General features: G+C 32.2%; 1 protein-coding gene across 47 annotated transcripts in view; it reads right to left on the bottom strand.

Annotated features, from left to right (window-relative positions):
- The window catches only part of CLASP1 (cytoplasmic linker associated protein 1), a 319850-nt gene that overhangs the window by 84375 nt on the left and 213535 nt on the right, over positions 1–21940 (bottom strand). For 20 of the 47 annotated variants that reach the window (XM_031959887.1, XM_031959906.1, XM_031959896.1 and 17 more), the window contains 6 exons: positions 20372–20476; positions 18572–18598; positions 17491–17661; positions 10752–10859; positions 6307–6369; positions 1570–1673 (listed from right to left, as the gene is read on the bottom strand). In XM_031959887.1, the coding sequence (XP_031815747.1) occupies positions 1570–1673; positions 6307–6369; positions 10752–10859; positions 17491–17661; positions 18572–18598; positions 20372–20476 (578 nt within the window). The remainder of the gene's footprint in view (positions 1–1569; positions 1674–6306; positions 6370–10751; positions 10860–17490; positions 17662–18571; positions 18599–20371; positions 20477–21940) is intronic. The other 27 variants (XM_031959895.1, XM_031959899.1, XM_031959907.1 and 24 more) reach the window with 6 other exon arrangements.

Genomic DNA, 21940 nt, shown 5'->3' with positions numbered 1-21940 from the left:
CACACGATTCTCTGAGACATTAATTAGTTTGGCCATCCAAAAAAAGATACAGCTCAGAGAGCCATCACATTCAGATCTGATTTCAGTGCTAGCCTGCTGGAAGGTAGAATTCTGTGAAAATCTCAAGTAAAATGAAGCTGTGGCTGCATCTCTCAAATCTGATTCAGATTCTCACAACTTTGCAGATTATCCCTTAGGAAACTCTTTAAAGGAAGTAAGAACAAGCCTCCATCACAAAAAAGTCCATTTAACTAAGTTTTTCTAATGTCTTTTATTCACTATTCCTCTACCACACCCATCCCCCATCTTTCAACTTTCCCCTAGGATCTCAGAATAAAAAGGGGACAGAGTCCAAAAGCTTCTGACTTGGATCAGGCACCAATTTCCTAATATTCTGCTCCTATTCTTGACTCCTGGGATAAAGGCATCTTTAGAGCAATTCCTCATTTCCAGCACTTGCCAGAAAACTGTCTTTGTAAATGCAAGACTTGAATAAAAGCTGACCTTGCAATCCTTTCCCTACAAGGAAGGCATTATCGGAGTTGCAAACTGCTTGTTTGCAGAGAGGCTAGATCAAACAAGAATGAAAGAAAAGAAAAAAAAAATCTAAAGAAATAAATCTTGGTCTCTAGTAGCAGTCCACTGTGAAATGTGGATTGGATAAGCCATATGACTCTATTAAAAATTACAGTTTTTAAAATAGCATATACATAAAAGGAGAAAAAAAAATACGTTTTGAAATAAGATGGCTCTTTAAAAAAAAAAAAAAAAATCTATTTCAAATGCTGAGCACATAAACCAGAATGTGCAAGACTTTTACTCTGGGATGAAATGAGTCTTTTAAAACCAATGTGACACCAAATGGATTCCACCAAGTATGTGTTTTTTCAATTACAAAGAAAAAATCCTCCAAAGTTTCTCTTTCTCCTTTACTTTAAAATTTTAAAAAAAGATATTTTAAGTGTTTCTATTATCTAATAAAATATCTAATTTAAGTTGTTCCCAAAGTATATTAAGATCCCTTTCCATAATACCATTTTTGAAAAAATAAAAATTATGTGGAAGTAAGTGAGGGTATCAATGCAGTATTTGCCACACAAGAGTAGGCAACGGGACTGAGTACCTATTAATGTACTATGTTTAGACCATGCCAAAAATTCTGCTCATGACTGAAAATGGAGCAATATAGCAGAGGCAAAGAAAAATTGAAGGTATGTTAGGGATATAAAAGGTAAAGAAAAAACTAACAACCCTTCTCCTAGGAGCACGATGTCATCAAACCTCCACTGGCTGGGCAGGAAAGCAGCAAAGAATTACCCAATCTTATTAACTTCTAGCAGATCACTTTTTATCAATGCCTAAGTATAGAGATGTAAAGTTAGAGAAAAAGAAATCTACAGTAAAGATTTGCATACTTGTTCAATGAGAGTAATTTAAAAATACTAAATATAAGTTTACATATTTGAACTATCAATTCACTTATTGGCATCAACTGCAAAGAAAAAAAAATATGTATCTGACCAAAAGCAACATCTGGTCACTTGGTATAATCTCTATGGTCCCTCTTACCAGGGCATCAGCAACAGCTGCTTCCAGATCTGTGCTTGTGCTTAGAACTCGCATAGCATTGACAGAACCAGGCATCCTTCCCGGTTGCCCAAGCCCAAAGCGATCTATCAGAAAACAAAAGCAAAACAATTCTGTTCAGTTAATTCACATTTCCTCTGAATTACTAGAAGGCAACCATGCCTTTCCCAGCAATCAGACACGGGCCCTGAAAAGCCCTACTGACTGTCAAATTTAACTAAATTAAGGTTTTTTTTTAATATTACTGCTCAAATTTAATTACCATGTTTCAACTTCTCTTAAATGATGACTAGAATAAATTGGTATCTAAATATATATTTTGTCCCTGAAAAATTTGAGGTCAATTTATTTAGAGTGTGGAGGGGAGGTTTGAATTTTACAAATCTCTTAAACTATTTATCTTTACCTGAAGTATTGGGGAGCCCTGCTATTTGGTACTGCTATTCAATTTTAAACCTTCAGAGATTGACAATTCCATGGTAATAAATGCAAAGAAAATAATGAGATGTAGACTAAATTGATCTCTGTAAAGACTTTCATTGTAGTCCTTGTTTAATGGGTATTAATCAAGCTCATTAATACTGGACAAAACCAGTAATATTAAGTCCCTTGTGGTCTTGATTTTCACTCCCTTTTGACTCTTCTGGAACCTTATTTCACAGACTAATTCTCTACTTACTTCACTTTCAGGTCTATCTATAATTTGTCATGCTTTATTGTTCCTCCTTCTCCGCCTACAAGAATACTTAAGTTTCTCCTACTCTAAGACTATCCTTCCTAGAATTTGCTAATCCTACTGTTTCTTCACTTATATTTACTATCTCCATTTTTCACCAAACCCCTTTACCTCAGCTGATGTAAAAATCTGCCCTTATCATACTATAGAAAATTCCTTTTCCACGTTCTTAAAAAGTTAATTGTCAATATTCAAAGGTATTTTCTCGGCCCTAAAGCCCTCTTCATCTTTCTTCAATGTCTGCCATTGTTGAACACTTTCTTATTCTTGACATTCCGTTATTCTCTCCCATCTAGGTTTCTGTAATACCTTTTTCCTGCTTGTCCCATCTTCTCAAACTGCTACTTGATCACCTTCTACTTCCTGACTCCTAATTGTGCTTGTTCCCCAAGATTCTGTTTTAGGTTTTCTTATTCTCTCTCTCAACTCTCTGCTCCACAATCTCATATTCTAGAATTCTTTCACTCATCACCTCTGTACAGATGACTCAAATATCCAGTATTACATTGCCAAATGCCTACTGCACTCATTACACTTCAACTAAATATGCCCCAAACTGAACTTATTACACCTTATTAAAACTGCTTTTATCTTTCTCTCTGTTGAAAACACTACAATCCGCCTAGTTACACAGGTTTTAAAGCTTGAAGACATTCTTCATTTTACTCTCTTCTAGAATCATCCTGCCAGCAATAAGTGTTTAGGTGTACATTTGTGTCCCCTGATCCACTTCCCTACCTCAGTCCTTCACCTGCATGCCAAAGTTATTTTCTTATAATTTATTATATTAGGAGTGGTCACATGTCATTTTCTGTTCAGTGTTCTAGTCAATTGCTATTGCCAATATGGGGGAGGAAAAAGAATTCTTTGGCGTAATCTGGTGTGAAACCACCTTTTAAATTTTATTTCACTGTGGTATGGCAAGAAGAGTACCAGCTCAGGCCTGGATTTGAATCCCAACTTTTAACATGGGTCTTTGTCCCAATGATTTGACCTTTACATAATTTCAGTTTCTTTGTCTGCAAAACCTTAGGTTGAGCTTGATGAACGCTAAAGTTCCTTCCAACTTCAAGCTACAACCTTATCAGTTGATTTATGCTTATGCCAATCAGTCTCCTTCTTTTCAGTTATATGGCCCTTACCTCTACACTGTTCACCTACTGTAACCACTCCCTACAGCTAGATTGAATTATTTGCAGATACTTCTTGCCCTTTGAACTGTACTCTTCATTCAGACTAGGTCAGTTGCCACTTCTAACAGAACATTTCCTGAAAGTGACCTCTCTTTTGTTTGTATATCTCATTTTGCTTATTAGGATGTTAGTTCCTTGGAGGAATGGGCTGTGATACTTTTCAGACCTAGCACTGTGCCTTTTGCACAGTAAATCCTCAATTGATGCTTTGCTGATTGGCTTAAGGTACACTGGGGTGCACACCAAGTATACTTCTTCACCAAAAAATCCAGCAAACTGATCAGAGATTTTCCTTTTGTGAATAACCATATGAAAAATCAATAACTCCACTATAAAGGACAACAAAATAAAAAACAAAGCAAAAAATCTCTTTGTTCATCTAACTTTCAATATTAACTTTACCTCAAATATGGCTTTATGAACACTGTGTTTCATAGGAACAGGTTTAAGACTAACTAAAAAAAATCCAGGAATTTGATTTAAAAACATTCAAACTCCACAGCTTTTCTTTTCTTTCTTTCTTTTTCTTCTTCTTCTTTTAAAAAATGTTTTTTTTAAAGATGACTATAACCATGAAATCAACTGAAAAGAATCCAACAATAACGTAATGGAGCTTATGGCATTAGACATAGAAATTAACAATATAATTGAATTTTATGCAATGGTGAAAATGATTCGTTTTAATTTTATTATAAAGAATTCGTGAAATATATTAAATGTTTTCACTATTTAGTAATTAATCTGCATTAGCAACATCCTAAAAGATGAACATTTTTATGTGAAAGGGAAGATTGCTTCTTTATATCACTTAATCTTAACAATGGGAAATGTCATACTTTAAAATTTAAATTATGTATTTTAAGTGCCTGAACTTATTAATTTTAAATTAAGGCATTACTTTACTTATATAAGACTCATATATTTTATTTAAATAAAAAGAAAGAACATCTTAATCTTTTTCCAACTTGATTTGTGACATCACATAAAGGAAAAAAATCTTAAATGCTACTAGAGAAAAGTTATATAATCATGAATTCTTAAAAGGAAATAAAAAAATTTATGTCACACTATCCCCTTTTTTAACACACTTTCTGATTACATATAATATTATGGTAAGGCAATTTAATGAAGGCAATGAAATAACTGCCCACAACCATATGAATCACAAATATAAAACAACTTTAATTTGTGAGAACTTTTAAACAAAGATTAGACTATTTTCATATATAACATTAAAAGCTCTTTTAAAATCAGTCTCTTGCTAGCTACGTTAAAAAAGGGTAGATAGTGGGGGAGGGTTATGAGTAACAGAATGAAATTCTGTTGTAAGCAATTTATAAAACATCTGCCATAGCAAACAAAACCCAGCTTAAAAAAAAAAAAAATCAAACCCTAAGAAGGCTTTATGCAAGCATATCCTGTTCCAGGAATGCTCCTTATTTTTCAAATAGAAATATTTAATATAAATATATGGTGCTTCCTAGCTGCATACAGCTTTGAAACACAAAATGACAGTATCATTTGACATTTATTGTAGCCTTATTTACATGTTAAATGGGGGAAGGGAGAAATAATTATGTGACAAGTGAGAAAAAAATTTTAGGATTTATACTTTCACTGAATTAAAATATACACACTACCTTCTAATATTAATACCCTATTATGCAATACAATTTTTAAAAGAGATGGATATGGATAATTTTGATTTCCACCTGGCCCTCAATCTTTAGGAAATCACTGAACCTCTTTAGAGTATGAAGGGACTGAAACAATGATAGATAAAATACAGATAAATAACTGATAGATAAAAATGGAGGCCTCAACTTTCCAATTTTTCCATGTTCAAAGGCTAAAGAAATAGGGTTAAAAATGCTAGTTACTTCATTAAAAGTGTGGCAATAACAATCCTAGATTTTATATCATAAAATACTTCACTTACTAATTCTATTATTACTATCTACCAAAAGTCAAATTAGTAAATTTTTGCTTATATTTAACATTTCTATTCTCAAATGATACATCTACTTATTTTATAGGTTAAGTGTCTATGATAATGTGTTTCTGTATCAAAATGATTTTTGAGGAGGGATAAAGTGATACATTATAGTGCTTTTTCTTTTGGAGTCCAACCAAGGCTAAATGTTTTAATAAGAGATGCTAATAGATGGGTTTAAATAAACAATCCTATAGACCTAGAAATGTCAGTGGTTGCAGGACAGAAGTAACACTCCCCAACTGCTAAATCTTAATTTTATTTTTCATCTAACTCTCAAAAGCAATCCACTATTTTAGGCATACATACATGTATGTGTGTAAGCAATAAATAGGGGAATCAAAATAATTCAGGAGTTAAACTACTTTCGAAGTTTTGAAAATGATATTAACTAGTAATGATAATTCACTACTTTATTTGGAATCAAGAAACAAGAGCTACAAAAACCTTTTCAGGTCATTTATTTCTATCAAACATCCCTCCTAAAATTTTTAGTGTAGGATAATAAAGATAAGTGAATTTTTAGTTATTATCTTTGAGGGAGAGGAGTAGATATTTTCCTAATCTTTAAAATGAGGAAAAGGATTACAGAACTGATATTGTAAAACTGGATACAATGCAGCTAAGATCTACAAACAGAACTATAAACATTCGACAACTTAAAACAAAAAAGCACATAAAAAAAATGAAGTACATACATGCCAAGTGCTAGCTGACACTGATGAAAGCAAATGTTAAAATGGGCATAAAACTAGAATGTATGAAGAAGCCAAGTCATGCAGTTAGCACTTGTTCACCTGACTGCCCAACAGATTCAGCAGTGGAGAGAGCACTAGTGGACCTGGAATGACGTCGAGAGGCTGCAGGTAAAAGGAATGGCAACACCCACAGGATTAACACAGAAGTACTCAAGACAGAAAATGCCACAGCCCAAAGGGAATGCATATGACCACTACCAACACTGGCATATCTTCTTGCAAAAAGAAATGGATGTTGAATATGAATGAACAGCTATATCAGTCTCTCAAACCTCTATGTAATTTCTTAAACACAGCTATCAAACATACAAGGCATGACAAAAGCATTTTTCAAGGAGTTCCAACCTGGGTATGTTTCAGCCAAAATCAGAGACTCCAAGTTTATATTTCTTCCACAAAGTTTACATCAGCCATTATGGAAATATGAAACACTGAACTGGAGAATACTGGGATTCAGAAAGTCCATCTAAATCCCGATGTGACAGAGCAAAAGAATGAAATATAGACTCAGCTTGCAGATATATTTGATTTGTCTACTAGGCATAAGAAACCATGCACCAAAACCAAAATTGTAATAATGTATATTCAAAAAATGCAATGAAGGGAAAAAAACATAATCACAGATTTGAATAAAATTTTCCCCATGTTTTTCAAAATGATCACAAGGGACTCAATCCAAATCCTTCTATTTTTCTGGATGGGGCAATACTGAATATCATTTTAAAACAGAAGAATCAAAGACTAAGGTTAAGAAATCTTATGGATCAACAAAAATTTTTGTTGTAAAAATGTTTTCCTCTCCCCCAATATAGAAGGCTTGACTTGTTAATTCCAGGTTGATTAGATGCAATAATAACTAATGGCAAAACATATCCATTAGTAATAAATCAATTTAAATCCATCTGAAGAAAAAATTTCTCCTTCATGTAAAAAAAGAGACCTTTTCAAATAAATATTTTTATTAAATGTTAACTGGTACTGAACATATATTTTGATCAAAGTTTGATAAGTCACTTTTCTTTTGGTGGGATGGACCTTGGTTTTTAATTAGTGAATGGAACTCCCAGTATGCAAACTACCTCCACTGATGCTCTCTTGGCTACTTATTTATCATTTAAGTTTTAGAGAACTAAGTGGAGAATCGCAAGGTTACCTGACTTGCCGGTGGTCACTCAACAAGTATGTGTTAGAGCAAAGACTTAAACCAGGTTTTCTGGACCTCAAGATCATTCTGCCACTTACTAGGCAATGCTGTCTCTTGAAAATATTATAGTAATAAATATGAAATTCATAATTTTAATAACCACAAAACTGTAGCATGTTCCATTTTCCTCTCCGTTGTTTCTTATTATATGCATTGATTTCTATCAGATTTGTCAATTAATTTTATAGCATCAAGTGAAACTGTTATAAATTCTGCTTTAAATAAGTTGTCACATTTTATAAAATATTTATACTGGTAAAACATGTTACTAACTAAAAAGACAGTAACACCAAAAAGCATGATTTACTTGTTGACATTTTCTTTTCAGAAGATCTTTCTTTCTAGGAAATAGATAATAGTAAAGCAAATTAAATCTGCAATGTAATGACTTTTTAAAAAGTTGAGTCTAAATTAATGTGATAAACTCAATAGTTATGCTTATAAATCAAAAACAAATACTCCTTTTTTTTAAACTGAAATTAATATTTTAGACAAAAAAGGGAGTCATAACCAATCCACTGGACTACAACAGAGGCAAAATTTCCACATGAGATGCTTGACTCCAGTAAATAGTCACTTAAGACTGAAAATCTGAGTTGCCTTATACCAAATTCCAAACTGTATACATAATATTCTGAATTTGCAATATATTCAAATACATTAAGTACACATTCAATGTACTTAAATTTCACTTAATGAAGTACTCAAATGCTGGAATCACACCCATGAAAATGTTCCAAAATTACTCCTGAAATCAATCTATCAACTGCAATATGGATTTTTAAGAAGTACACATAAGATTCACTGATTTATGCTTCATTTTTTTGTCTTATTATTATGCAAACTATTATCAACAACTACTAACTTTATCACTACACATATAAGATGTAAGGGAAAGACAGTTTATGATGTTTATCTGAGTTAGAGATGGGGGGAAAAGGGCATTCTACAAGCAAAGTATAGCAAGGTCCACCAGAGAGAACCAATTTCACAGGAATAATTTATCAGAAAAGAAATATATAGAATTTAGCTAAGAAGAAAAACCTCAAATTGCCTGTGCAAGACAGAAATGTCACCCAGCATATGAAGTCCTCTTGCTTTTATTTCATAGAGTCATTAAGAAAAACAAAGGGGGAAAATGACTGGTTGCTTATGTTCTGCAAGTCAGACAATCCTAAACCAACAAGAGTTTAAGCAGCTCATTCTGTGTCCTCATCATATTAATAAAGACAATCTCTATTTGGATAGTGGAAGTGAAACACAAAGAACGTCACCAAGAACTAAAGGCCCAATATTGACGTCAAATATTCAAGGTCTCTGATCTGGTCTATAAACTACAAGTTATACCATGACTGTATCCATACAACATTAACTCCCAAAGAATAACAGAATGGGAAAGAAAGGACTAGTGGAAAAAGAAGGGAAAATCAAATTGTTTTATCTGAACTAACCAACTGGAAGCTTTTTTTTTTTTTTAAATTTTAAAAGGAAATTTTCTATTTGGCAGGATAGGGGTAAAAAAAAGAGAAAGAAAGAGGGAGAGAGAGAGGGGGGGGGGAGGGGAGAAAGAATGAATGAGAATGTAGGGATATAGCCTCAATTTTAAAGAAATAACCATCAGTTCATTCAGAAAATGTTAATACTGTTTCTCCCGAAACTGCTGAGAAAAATCCATTACCACAGGAATGCTAAACAATCACCCACCTATTGTATACCAGGTGAACAACAAAGCATCAGCAAAGGGTGTTCACATTTCATAATGGAAATCTGACATCATTACTTTGACAATAGTAGGGGTTTTGTCACTTTACCTTTATAAAACCTGATACACTATACAAAGATTGAAATAAATAGTGTGGCTGGTAAGAGCGATGAAGACACTAAAATATGATTACATGACTGATTCATAAGAATCCATCCTATTTCCCAACTATTGCCCTATGGGGAGAGGGGAAAGGGTGAAGGCAGAAATTACTGACTGGGGGAGGTGGTGGGAGGAAGAGGGAAGAGAGGGATTGGGGAGGAAAGAACTTTAGCAGATATTTGCAAACTTTCGAGGAAAAGGCAGACTGTAAAATCATATTTTTACTTTTATACATAACTTCCTTTTTTATTTACTTGTATATTACACAATGAAAACATTACAAATAATGAAATATCTACTATCCAGAACTCTATTATTTCATTTCAAAGATGAGTCTTTGTGAATTGGTTAAGTACTGTTCTTAATATTTATAACATTAATATTTTGATTTATATATTGCTTTTAACCTTTCAAAATGCTAAGAAATTTTAAAAAGAAACATTCCTGATTTAAGACACCTTAAATGACTTAAATACCCCTACATAAAACAGTCAAGGAGATGCTTGTATGCTCTTCTTTCTCCTAAAGCCAGAAAATGACTAAACTATAAAAGTCAACCAGAATTGACAAAGAAAGAAACCTTCATGATCAACCGTGTTCCTTATCTGAGTTGTTGACCTAACAATATAGCTCAGAACTGCTAGGAATTTTTATCTTAGAAATTCACAGCAAACTATGGCATGAGACAGGATCTTAAATTCACACTCAGGAACAAACTGAGGACAGAAAACTATTATTGTTATATGTTGGTGATATGTATTTAAAGTTGATAAGGGTAAAAACCAAGCCTCTCTAACCTGAAATAGCGAGACTTAAAGAAAATATCCTTTGAAATGGCACTCTTTGTCAAAATAATGACTGATGTCTGCTTTTTTGTTATATTTAAGTTCTTTCTCCTTTAACAAAGAACAACTTTGGTTTTTTAAGTGATAAAGCAGTATGCAATTCTTTTTTTCCCTTTCTCAAAATTAGTTTTAAGAAAAGGCAGTTCATATGAAATTCCAGTAAATTTACAAATTGATTCCCAAACATTAGAGGCATGAATCTCAAGAATGCCAAGTATCAAATGTTGCAAATGAATTTTTAAGTCAGCAAGTCATCTCTGCTAAATTCTATCTTAGCCCATACAAATAAGCTTAGCTAGTGCTAATTTGTAGTTAATGACAAAATATCATACTGAAGTGGTGTTTTTTTTTCTTTATACATGAAAATTAGAAGTTGTCAAAGTCAAAGAAAAAAGTTGTCAAGCATGCAGAGGACAAAGGGTAAACCAAGGAAGAGGAAAGAAGAGAAGAAAGGATCACAGGGAGAAGGGAGAGCAAAGTCATTCCACGCAGGAGCATCTTGACTAGGCAATCAGAATCAGGAACAGGGACTCATCTGCTTTAAAAGATTTCAGTGCCTACATGTACTCACCCAGTGGAGGGAAGCCCCGAGCAGGGCTTGTATCTCGGCTGCTCTCACGGCTGGTATCGCGGCTGCACCCCTGACTCATGCTGGGTCGAGGGATACGGCTGCTCCGTGCTAGCATGCAGCATGGAGAGTTTCAGAGAAGGTGAACAAGTTTAATGAGGACAGAAAAGCTCACAAAAAAAGTCACATTCTGTTAATGTAATTATGACATTATTAATTATCACTCCCAAAAGCTCTTTCCTTTTGAGTGAATTTTGCAGACCCATCTATACTTTACATTGAGGTTCCTACTGATTGAACTGACGATGTGAGGGGCTTGAGTTTAAAATATATTCACAATTCCTTAATTTTTAAAAAAAATCATAAGAATTAAATTCACATTTAAATTTATTTTTAAAAAAATGCTATTTTTAGAAGATGGTCAGGGAACCACTTTTGATGACTGCTGAATTAAGTGAGAGAACAAAAACAGCTGATTTCATGTACATTTATTTCCCACAAAGAATTAGTACTCAACTAGTATTAAAGAAAAGTAAAATCCCTAGCTATTTAACTTTATGTACTTGTCCCCATTATAAGCAATAGGATAAGTTAACCTAGTTACATGTTTTCTCTTATACACAAAAGGCACAAAGAGATATACAACTAAGAACTTTGGAAAGAGAAAGCTACTTGTTAGTTATTTAATTCAAGATATCAAAGAGTTAAGAATGATATTCACCCCCCTATGACGTGTCTGAAGAAAAATATTCTTTAAAAAAAAACCTGAATATAATGTAAAAGAAAGAATTAAGAATAGACTTTTCACTACATATTTTAGTTTATGTGAAGATCCATGGAATAGGAATTCAGTGAGATTAGAGCAGGCATATTTGTGTTTAAAAGGTCTCTCTTTTGGAGTGAAAACATCCAATCATTATAAACATTGACTGATAAGATTTCCTATTATACTCATCTTCTAATTCAAAAGCAAGAAAGGATTACTGCAGGGAGCTATTAAGAGATTAGCCCAGGGTCTCCTAGTAAACCAGCAATAGAATTAGAAAAAGAATAGTGATGCTTGATTCCAAGTTTAACTCAAAGAAAAGAGAAATATATTATGCCAAAAACTTTGCAAAAGATATTCCACAGGGAATCATGTGTCATTTGACCAAATAAAGACTGAATAAGAGGGTCAAATTCTACATGGAGGCAGATAAGGTAATCTTCAAATACCTCACTTTACCAAACCACCCAGAATATAAATTTCTTCAGTAGCCTGCACATTGATTCCTTAAATTAAAATAGTAGAAATTTGTTCTTTTAAATTATTTAAGAATGGTCTTCCATTAATCTTATTAGCCCTAAAATGAATTAAGATCCTTTCTAAGAAAAGGCTAGCCAAAAGCAGCTACCTGAAGAATAAGAAACCCAACAGGAAATCTTTAATAGGAAGAGTTAGAAAAAAGAGAAAGACCCACAGGATTCTACTAAATGAGGTCCTCTCAACAAAAGACCCAAGCAATCAGGGGATTGTAGAAGGTTACTGAACGTAGAGGATTTGGGTGTGGAAAGGAAAAGTTAAACTTTGCCTATATTGTAATCTTACCTTGGGGTAACCCGGCTGTTGAACATAAATTCCAATGTTTTGGTAGTTATCTATTGTAATACAAGGAACAGCATCTTATACCTAAGAGTTTCTGCAAATGGACTTTATTTCTTCAATGTAGAATGAACCAGATTTTCTCTATCGTATTTTAATCCCAATATTTAAAGAGCTGAGTAAATAAAGTGGATGGTCAAATCATAAAGAGAAAGTTTTATGAACAAGAAGAATGGAGGTACTTGATAAAGACATCTAAGAAGCAAAAAGGAAATTCAAGTTTCCAAGGCAATCTAATTTGCCACTAATAAAGAACTCTCAGGTCTGCACTGACCAAAAAAACAAAACAAAACACAACAACTCCCAAATTTATCTTCTTTTAACACATACACTTTGAAATAAAACTAGGTTTCAGGTTGGTTTCCAAGTAATTATGGAAAACTTGGGTAAAGAAAAATGAAGAATGGACTGTAACAGATATTTTAGTTAACAACAATTTTTTGACCCAAAGTTTTGCCTGATTCCCTATTTTATTCTTCTACAAAGATAACAGAAAAAAAAATTATTTCAAGAATTCCAAATAACAGTCCAAAGAAGCTTTTGATTTGGAAAAGCAGTTACTATGAAATTAAATATCTAAACAATTTTAAAGAGATTTATCTAAGACACAAAACATATACTGAGTTTTTTAGAAGATACAATACTGTTTTCTTTCAAGGTCCTACATAGTAATGTAATAATGATTTTAAAAAAAGAAAAAAAAGTAATACTAGTTTCTTTTAGGCTCCCTGACTATCATTACACAATATCTTTCTATGACATAAATTTCTCCTGAGGATTTTCCCTAAGAGTAAACAATATGTGTAAAGTATTGTTAAGTTCTCCACATAAAGACTAGCAAATCAGAATTTCCTCAAAAAATAAAAACATTTAGCAGGACAGTATCATTGCCACAATGACAAAATTATTGCTACAGCTGACCTTTTAGCTTGATTAACTTTTCAAATAATTATATTACTGGTAGAGCATTTTCTTTTATGGACTCCCATTTATTTCTCACAAATATTTGCATATTACACCAGACTAATTATCGCAAGAAGCAGACAACAGGTACTTTTGGCACCCATAATATGATGGTGAATATTCTTTCCCCTCTCTCCTGAGCCAATGCTTGCATAAATAAAATATGAATGATATTTTGATCTTAAAAAAGAATAGTATTTAAAAGAAAGCCTCAACTTTGAGTTTACAGATGATTAAAGGGTTTAATTTATTGAGCATCAATATAAACTGAGCATTTGTAAAATGGAATGTAATTAAATATTCAACTCATTTGCCACTTTTGAGAGTGTAGTGTGAAAAATGTGGTCAAATTCTTAGTTTCATGAAATTTTCCATTTAATATGCTGAAAGGACAAACATATATGTGTATATTACATACATATATGTATGTGTAAATTGCACAAACACATGTATATGTCTATATCTTACATGAAATCATGATTTAGATTTAGTGCACAGGGTAAAATGAAGTACAGTACATTCTCACTTATAAAACTACATCTGGATACGAAGTACTTTAAAAAGAAATTTTTCTAAAAAAGAATAGATATAATGAAGGAGCCAACATTGGGTACCAATACATTATGGTTACTATATGTTTTTGATAAATACTGATATAAATATTTTTTATTTAATTAGTTTGTATTTCATTACTGTATTTCATTAATGAAATTGTATTTCATTAAATCTGAAATCAAAGAGAAAGCAGTAATGAAAAAAACTTATTTGTAATGTCAACTTTCTGAAAGTATTTTTCAGACTTTACTTCTTTAGATACTTACATAAAAAGTTGAAAGAATACCATTTCATTCCCTCCATCATTTTTTCTCAATATTTCTATTAAGTACTTCAATAGAAATTGTATTTTGTTTGTTAGTTACTATTTTGGGTTCAATGTCCTCCTCAACAAATATTACAGCAAAAAAAGAAAAGCATGGGGGACTCAATTCTAGTCACAGCATGTGACAAAATGTTCTGATTTCTCCATCAATTTAAAATGCAGTTAAAAATAAATAATAAAGTAAATATTACTAAGGAATGTTCAACTGAGGTGATAAGAATTACAATATGAATTCATATTAAACCATTTAGAAATCTTTGCCTTCCAGAAAATATAAAGTCAAGCATCACTTAAAATGAAGAACTATGGCTTATCAGAAGTGATCCAAGTCTTACTTTTTTTTTTTTTTTTTTTTTTTTGCTGAGGCAATTGGAGTTAAGTGACTTGCCCAAAGTCACACAGCCAGGCAGTTAAGTGTCTGAAACCAAACAGATTTGAACTCATGTCTTCCTGACTTCAGAACTGGTACTCTATCCACTGCACCACTTAGCTGCCTCCAATGTAGTCTTACAATTTAACAAGAAAAATAAAAAAGCATTTTAAAAAATAACAAGGTGAAAAATTAACTGATGAAATAAGTTTTAGAAATAATTACCACAGATATTCCCCACTTAAATGACATTACTCCACTATTTAAAAAAAAGACATGTACATATATATTTTACATTTGAATTCAATAATTTAAATGAAGATGAATAATCAAGGCATTTTCTTTTACAACATTCATATAAATAAAATTGTTTTGTTTTGTTTTTTAGTTGAAAGGAGTTCCAAAAAAAATGACCTAAAATACTATATTATCTTGCAAGTCTCCTATGAACTTATAGTATGTTACATATTAGAATTCTGAGTTTGTATCTTATCCTATTAGATTGTAAGCTCCATAAGAATAAGGACAGTAGTATTTAAATTTTCTAAATTCCTTGTTGACTAGAACAGTATTTTGTATACAACAGGTACTTAATCAAGTATATAGCAAAACAGTTTCATTATATAAACATAATTCAAGGTACAAGCTAAGAAGACTCAAATAATTATTATATCAATGCCAACCTGGAACTTCTCAAAAATACTAAAATTTTTAAAAAGTAGTAATAGTAAGAAATATTCATTTCAGACAATTGATAAGCACATAGTGTCTATTCTGTGCCATGCACTAAGCTATCTGGAACACACACAAACACAACTTCCCCCTCCCCCAAAAAACAAAAAGACCACATCAAAACAAAACAAAACAAAAAACCAGTCCCTGCCCTCCAGGAGCTTACATTCTACTTAGAGGATATGGTAGCTATGTACACAGATAAAGGCAAAATATATAAAAGCCATCTCTAGCAAGGAAGGCTTTAGCAACTGAGGGCACTTTAGTATTACCTAATTTATCTTTATTTTCCTGTGTGATAATCCAAAATTTTGTAAAATTGGGGCATTTTATGTCACTATAATAAATGAGATAAAAATAGTTGGATTCAGGAATTTAGAAAATAGGATGTATATAAATACAAGGAGTTTATCAGTATTATAAATAAAAAGAGGTTGAATGATAAATTATTCAAAATGCTCAGAAATTTGGATAAATGTTCTTCAAGTAATGAGAGCTTACTGTGCACAACAGTTTAGCCCCTAAATGAAGGCAAAGAAACTCAACTTCTATAAAAAATGTTTATAACATTAACATGTTGGAGAAGTTGCTTTTGGAAGTCTTTCGAAACCCATAATTAATAATCAACTACAATTAGTTATGCTTTTCAAGATGTCTGGAGTTACAGTTAAAATAAAAAAAATGAGAACGTCAAAGGTTTAAATACAAATTAAATTAATTCAAATCACTGAAAGAAATTTTAAAAAATTAAACAAGAAACTTACAAATTGCAAACTAATCTTTAAACTTCTTATCAATTAACTGTAGAAAAGATCTCTGAGGCCTGAAAATGTAATACTCACTTTACCTTGATGAAAACAGATAGTAGGGAAGGGGGGGAAGGAAAGGAAAAATTGGAACAAAGATTTTGCAATTGTCAGTGCTGAAAAATTACTCATGCATATACCTTGTAAATAAAAAGCTATTTAAAAAAGTTCTAGGGGAAAAAATAAAAATTAAAAAAATAATAATAATAAAAAAGAAAACAAATAGTTTTCAAAATCTGAAGCACTTAAAAAAGACCAGATGTGAAAAGAGCTATATTGAACACATGAATTTTAAAACAGCTACAGATTTGAAATATAAATAAATACAATTATAATTCCAGATATAGTTTCTCCCAAATTATATCGACATAAACACCCAAACAACATTTTAAAACAGTTAACACAGTTGATACTGTTTAAACTAAAGAGCTGCTTGACAAACTACATTTTTTACTTGGTATTTTTAATGCCTTGTAATTTTTAAAGTGCAACTTAAATGTTAATTCTAACTAACTTCTAGTGAACAATAGGGGGGAAAAAAACTAAAAGATTTATAAATTAAGTATTCTAATTAAAAAATTAGGCTTCAACATTGGAAATACCTATGCATATAAGAAAAAGAATGAGACCTGATGTAACAATTTCATGAGACATTCTACACAAAGTATCCAGATTTTTGTGAAAGTAAGCAATGTGACAAACTATAATAGTAAAGTTTCTTCCTGGATAATTCTTAAGTCTATACACAACAAAAGGAAACTATTCAACGTCAAAAAGACATAGCAAAAATTTGTCACACTACATTTGCAACTAGAGGAATATTCTGTTCCTTAACAGAATACCTAACTGGTTGTTTTCTGTATCTGATAGTCAAAGATTTTTTTAAAATGTATGCTAGAGATTTTAAAGAAAGACAAAAATCAAATACTTCTGCAACTTACAAAACTTGCTGTAGAGAATATAAACTTTGTTTTGTGTTAAACAAAATTTAAATCTGAAAAAAATAAAGTCTGAAAAGAACTAAAAAGTCAAATTCTTTGAAAAGGAAAGACAAAACATGAAATTATATCACTAGACTGGTGGCATTCTTTTGCCGTGGTCAGCATACATTATTTAAGCTATAAAAGAATGGAAATATTGAGATAACCTAAAAAAAATAGGACTTAAGCATCATTTAGCTCAGGATTTAATGCAAATATCCTTCATTGACAAAAATAAAATTAATCTTTTTAACAAAGTATTTTGTTTTCAGAAAAAAAAAAGGGGGGGGGGGGGAGAAGGAGAATCTTTAACTAAAGTTGGCAGTCTTTGTGAAGAATAGTGATCAGATAACTTCTGAAAATTCTTACCTTGTCCACCCAAACGGCTGGGACTTGTTTCTCGACTACATCCCTGACTCCTTGGAATCTTGCTTCGTTTATCTGAGGATGAGGGCACAGGTGTGCCTCTGGCAGATCCTCCTGTGAGTCCACCATAAGAACTTCCCAACAGTTTTCCTGGGGAGCTTGATCGGCTACCAGCTAAAAAATAAAACAAGATAGAAATACTTTAAGTTAAATGAATAACCAACAATGACTTATGAAGGTAGTTTTGAACACCATATGGGGTTAGGTCATATATAAAAGTTTCATTTTTCCTTTTTCAGTAAGTTAACCCAATATCTAAAATAGTTCTGCACAGTATAAAATGGCTGCTGCTACAGCAAAACAAAAGTTGAGTAATTTGCCTATTTTACAACCCAATATTTTTCATATTAATGTTTATTATAAAGGAAATAGAGAGTGAGGAAACTTCAAGAGACATCATAATATGGAAGTTTAAAAATTATTTTACTTTTGCAGCCAACATATTCCTAAGTAAAAGAGGCAAGAAACTTCTGATTCATGATTCTGGCATGATAAGACAGAGTAAAGCAAACCAAAAAAAAGAGAGAGAGAGGGAGAGAGGGGGAAGAGGAGTAGAGAGGGAGGGAGAGGGGGAGAAAGAGAAAAGAAAAAAGAAAAGAAAAAAAAAGAAAAGAAAAGAAAAGAAAAGAAAAGAAACTTCTTTCTGCAGGAAACTAGTACTATCACACAAGTAAATTATTTTTGGTACTTATCAAAATGAATAATCTTAAACACTGATACATTTCATAATTTAATTTCATTACAAAGAACAAAAGATGTTATGATAGACTATCTCATTATCAAGCAGTTATCTTTTTGAGTTCCAAGTGTCACCACATACAACCCAAATATTTAAACATCTTAGAGGGGGGAAATAATTTTCCACTGAAAATTCAAATACACTGGAAAACTATGAGAAATACTGAGAGAGAAGGGGGTTGGGGGAGGAGGCAGAGATCATGTAAGGCACTAGGGATGCATGGCTATTATGCAAAGGATTTGGGATGGGCAAGGACACATAAAAGCAACAAGAGAAATGTCTTACCACCAGCAGGATTAGCAGATCTGGATCCTTGATTATGAGAGCAGACCAAGGGACAGGCAAAAAGTGGATTAAAAGACAATAAGACGATACAGAAGGTCACCATGCAGCATTTGTTAGGTACAACACCAAAGTCTTTATTTACAAACACATTTAGCAAAGTAGTCTTATTGAGGTCTTTTGCTGTTAATAGATGTTTGTGAATTTTCTACTGTAATTCCCTTCATCTTCAAAAATTAATCACTACTATAAAAACACAGTATCATGTTTAAATCCCACATCATTTCTAATGAGCAGGATCTTGAGTACAGGGAGCGCTCACTGACAGAATTCTAAGAAGTAACTGGTATAGATGGGGGAGAATGGGAGATGTAATGTGCTATTTAATTCTGATTAAGAGTGAAGTACAAAGGTTTCCAGATCAAATGATTAACATCTTGGTTTGAAAGATGACCCATATAAATAAAAACTTTTCAGTTTTTCAAGGTTCAGAAAAACTTTGCTCCACAGGATCATCACAGGGCATAAGCACTAGCAGCCTCTCAATTGACTTTACCCATTTCTAAAGACATGGAAAAGTCTTAAAATTTATCTTACTCTGCCCCCTATTTTGACTAGAATATTGTCATCATCATCATCATCATCATGAAGCAATTACATCTTATTTAATATATCCATCCTGTGAGATGCTATTATTATTTCTATTCTAAAGATAAGGAAAGGGCAGCTGGGAGGCATGATATGAGAAAGTACCACACCTGGAGTTTAGGAAGCCCTGCATTCAAATCTAGCCTCAGAAATGTATTTGCTGTGTGGCAAGTCATTTAACCTTGTTTGACTCAGTTTCTTCATCTATAAAATCAATTAGAGAAGGAAGAGGCAAATTATTCCAGGATCTTTGCCATGAAAACCTCAAATGCAATCAAAAAGAGTTGGACACAAATGAAGATACTTAGCAACAAAAAAGGATAAGGAACCTGAGACTAAGAGAGGTACAATGACTTGCCTGGATTCATATAGTTAATTAAATGTTTACAGCAGGATTTGGAGTCAGGTCATTCTGATTTCAAGTTTATTGCATTACATAGATGCCTCTAGAATAACCTATTCAGGCTACATACAAAGAAAGAAACAAATTATTAGTATTTACATCTAGGACATGGGGTGCAAATGCACAGACAGATTCTACATGTATCTAAAAATTACTTCGGACCTCATCTGCTTCCCAGGCTCAAATGCTGACTTAAATCACCCATGCTTGACATAAACAGAGAAGCAACAATGAAAACCAAGGAGGCTGATGCTAAGCAAAGCAGGAGGCCAGGCTAGTGAGAAAGGTAGGAGGAGCAGGGGGCAAATGTGAGAAAAGGAGATATATATATTTATGAATGCTTATTGCATTTACTTATGACCAATACATATAGATTTAAGCAGAAAAGAATAATTTATAAAAATATTTTAACCATATCATACAATATGCCTACCAAAATAGAAAGAAATCCTTTTTGAATTACATTACAAATCATAAATAATTATTAATCCAAGAGGTTTGGGATCAGGCCTGAAAACTGTGACAGAAACAAAAGGGAGTGCTTAGGATAAGATTTCTTACAAAAATAGAAGGTTGCAATACTACAATTCTTTCTTTTAAACCAACTTATAGCATTTATATTAATGTTTGTTTGATATATCTAATTATGGCTAAAATTATATTAACCTGCCTCAGTCTATAATGAATGGTCAATATTGTGTTGAATATCAAACTATGAATATGAGGAAAATTAAAAAAAAAACATTTCTTACGCTGGGACTGTGAAACCACTTTAGCTCTGCTTCGGCCACGGTTATCAGGGGTGGTAGTGACACTGACCGCACTCCCAGAGCTCTGGCGTCGCGTGCGTATCCGGCCTGAAAGAGTTAAGAGAAATGAAACCTCTATTTCATATTTAAAATCAATGTCCTAAATAGGTTAAAGCAAGTTGAAGCATAGGCACTAGTCACTACCCAAATAAATCATGGGGTAAAATATGACTGTGTGTGGAGGAAATGGAATCCTTCATTGTATACAACATGAGGAATTTGAACCACGCTCAGTCTTCTGAATGTAGCTACAAATGCATGACCTATAGCTAATTTGTAAAGTGATTTTTAATATAAAATATAAGCCTCTTATTGAAAACACAAACCTAAGAATTATCCAAGGAACAAAAACATACCAAATCCATCCAACAAATCTGGCCCAATATCTCTCAGAGAAAATTTTAACGTGATGAAATGTTTTCCATAAATTTTAAAACAATATTTATAATTATGTTTCATCATGATTTCATATTCTAGGAAACCTATTTATGTCACATTCAATGAGAAAGGTGCAACAGGAAGAAAAGTAGAAAAAAGAACCCATCCTAGCCATCAACATGAATGCACATTACCTTGAAAATAAAGATTTCACTGCATTCAACATAAATCTATTTTTAGACTTCCATAAGAGCTTTTAGGATGAATAACAAGATAAATAAGGTGTCAGATGCCTGGAGAAACAAAGTCTAAAAATTAATTGTGGGTTCAACATTAATAGAAAAAATTTTCTAGACAATGACTACCTTAAACTATTAACAAAGCAATATGAACTTCCTTGGGGAAATTAAAAAACTGAAACATTTCTGATTTAAGTGATTAGAAATAAAAAAATGCCTGCAAGATAAGCTAATTATTTGAATGAGACCAAATTTTTCTTTATGCAAGGCTTCCCTAATTTAATTTTTAAAGGTAGGTGTCACACAAACTATACAATTAAAAATAAGAGCATTTTTTAAAATAACTGCCAATAAAGTGTCTTTAAATCATTTTTTGCCATTAAAATACTAAAAAAATTTTTAAATAATACACTTCTTGGCACATAGAAAATGAAAGCACAAAGGGGAAAAAGTGCAATAATGAAGATTTAAAAGAAAATAAGTGTGGGGAGGAGAAGGAAAGAGAAACATTAAGAGGAAACTGAAAACATGTGCATTTTTCACACTGCTATTTTTTAAAGAAAAACAATCATATATCATAAACCTTTGAGGGAAGAGAATTTTTGAAGATATATAGAGCTAAAGAGAAAGTAGACACTCAGAAAAATCAATCAGTGGTGAGGGGCAAAGAGAGAAAATGTTCTAATTATCTATTCTAAAAAATTAACAGGGAAGACAAAACTTTATACAATAACAATAGCAAATAATTATTTATCTTTATATTGATATGGCTTGGGAGGCATGAGAGAGGAAAGGAGAATGAAGGGAAAGTGAAAAATAGTATAAGAAAAAACAAGTATATTTGGCAGAAGAAAATTTTTCTGATATAATGAATCAGATGTATATGTAGAGAAGA

This window comes from Sarcophilus harrisii, chromosome 3 (genome assembly GCF_902635505.1).
Source record: "Sarcophilus harrisii chromosome 3, mSarHar1.11, whole genome shotgun sequence".
Lineage (NCBI taxonomy): Eukaryota > Metazoa > Chordata > Mammalia > Dasyuromorphia > Dasyuridae > Sarcophilus > Sarcophilus harrisii.
This window is presented reverse-complemented; position numbering and strand designations above follow the sequence as displayed.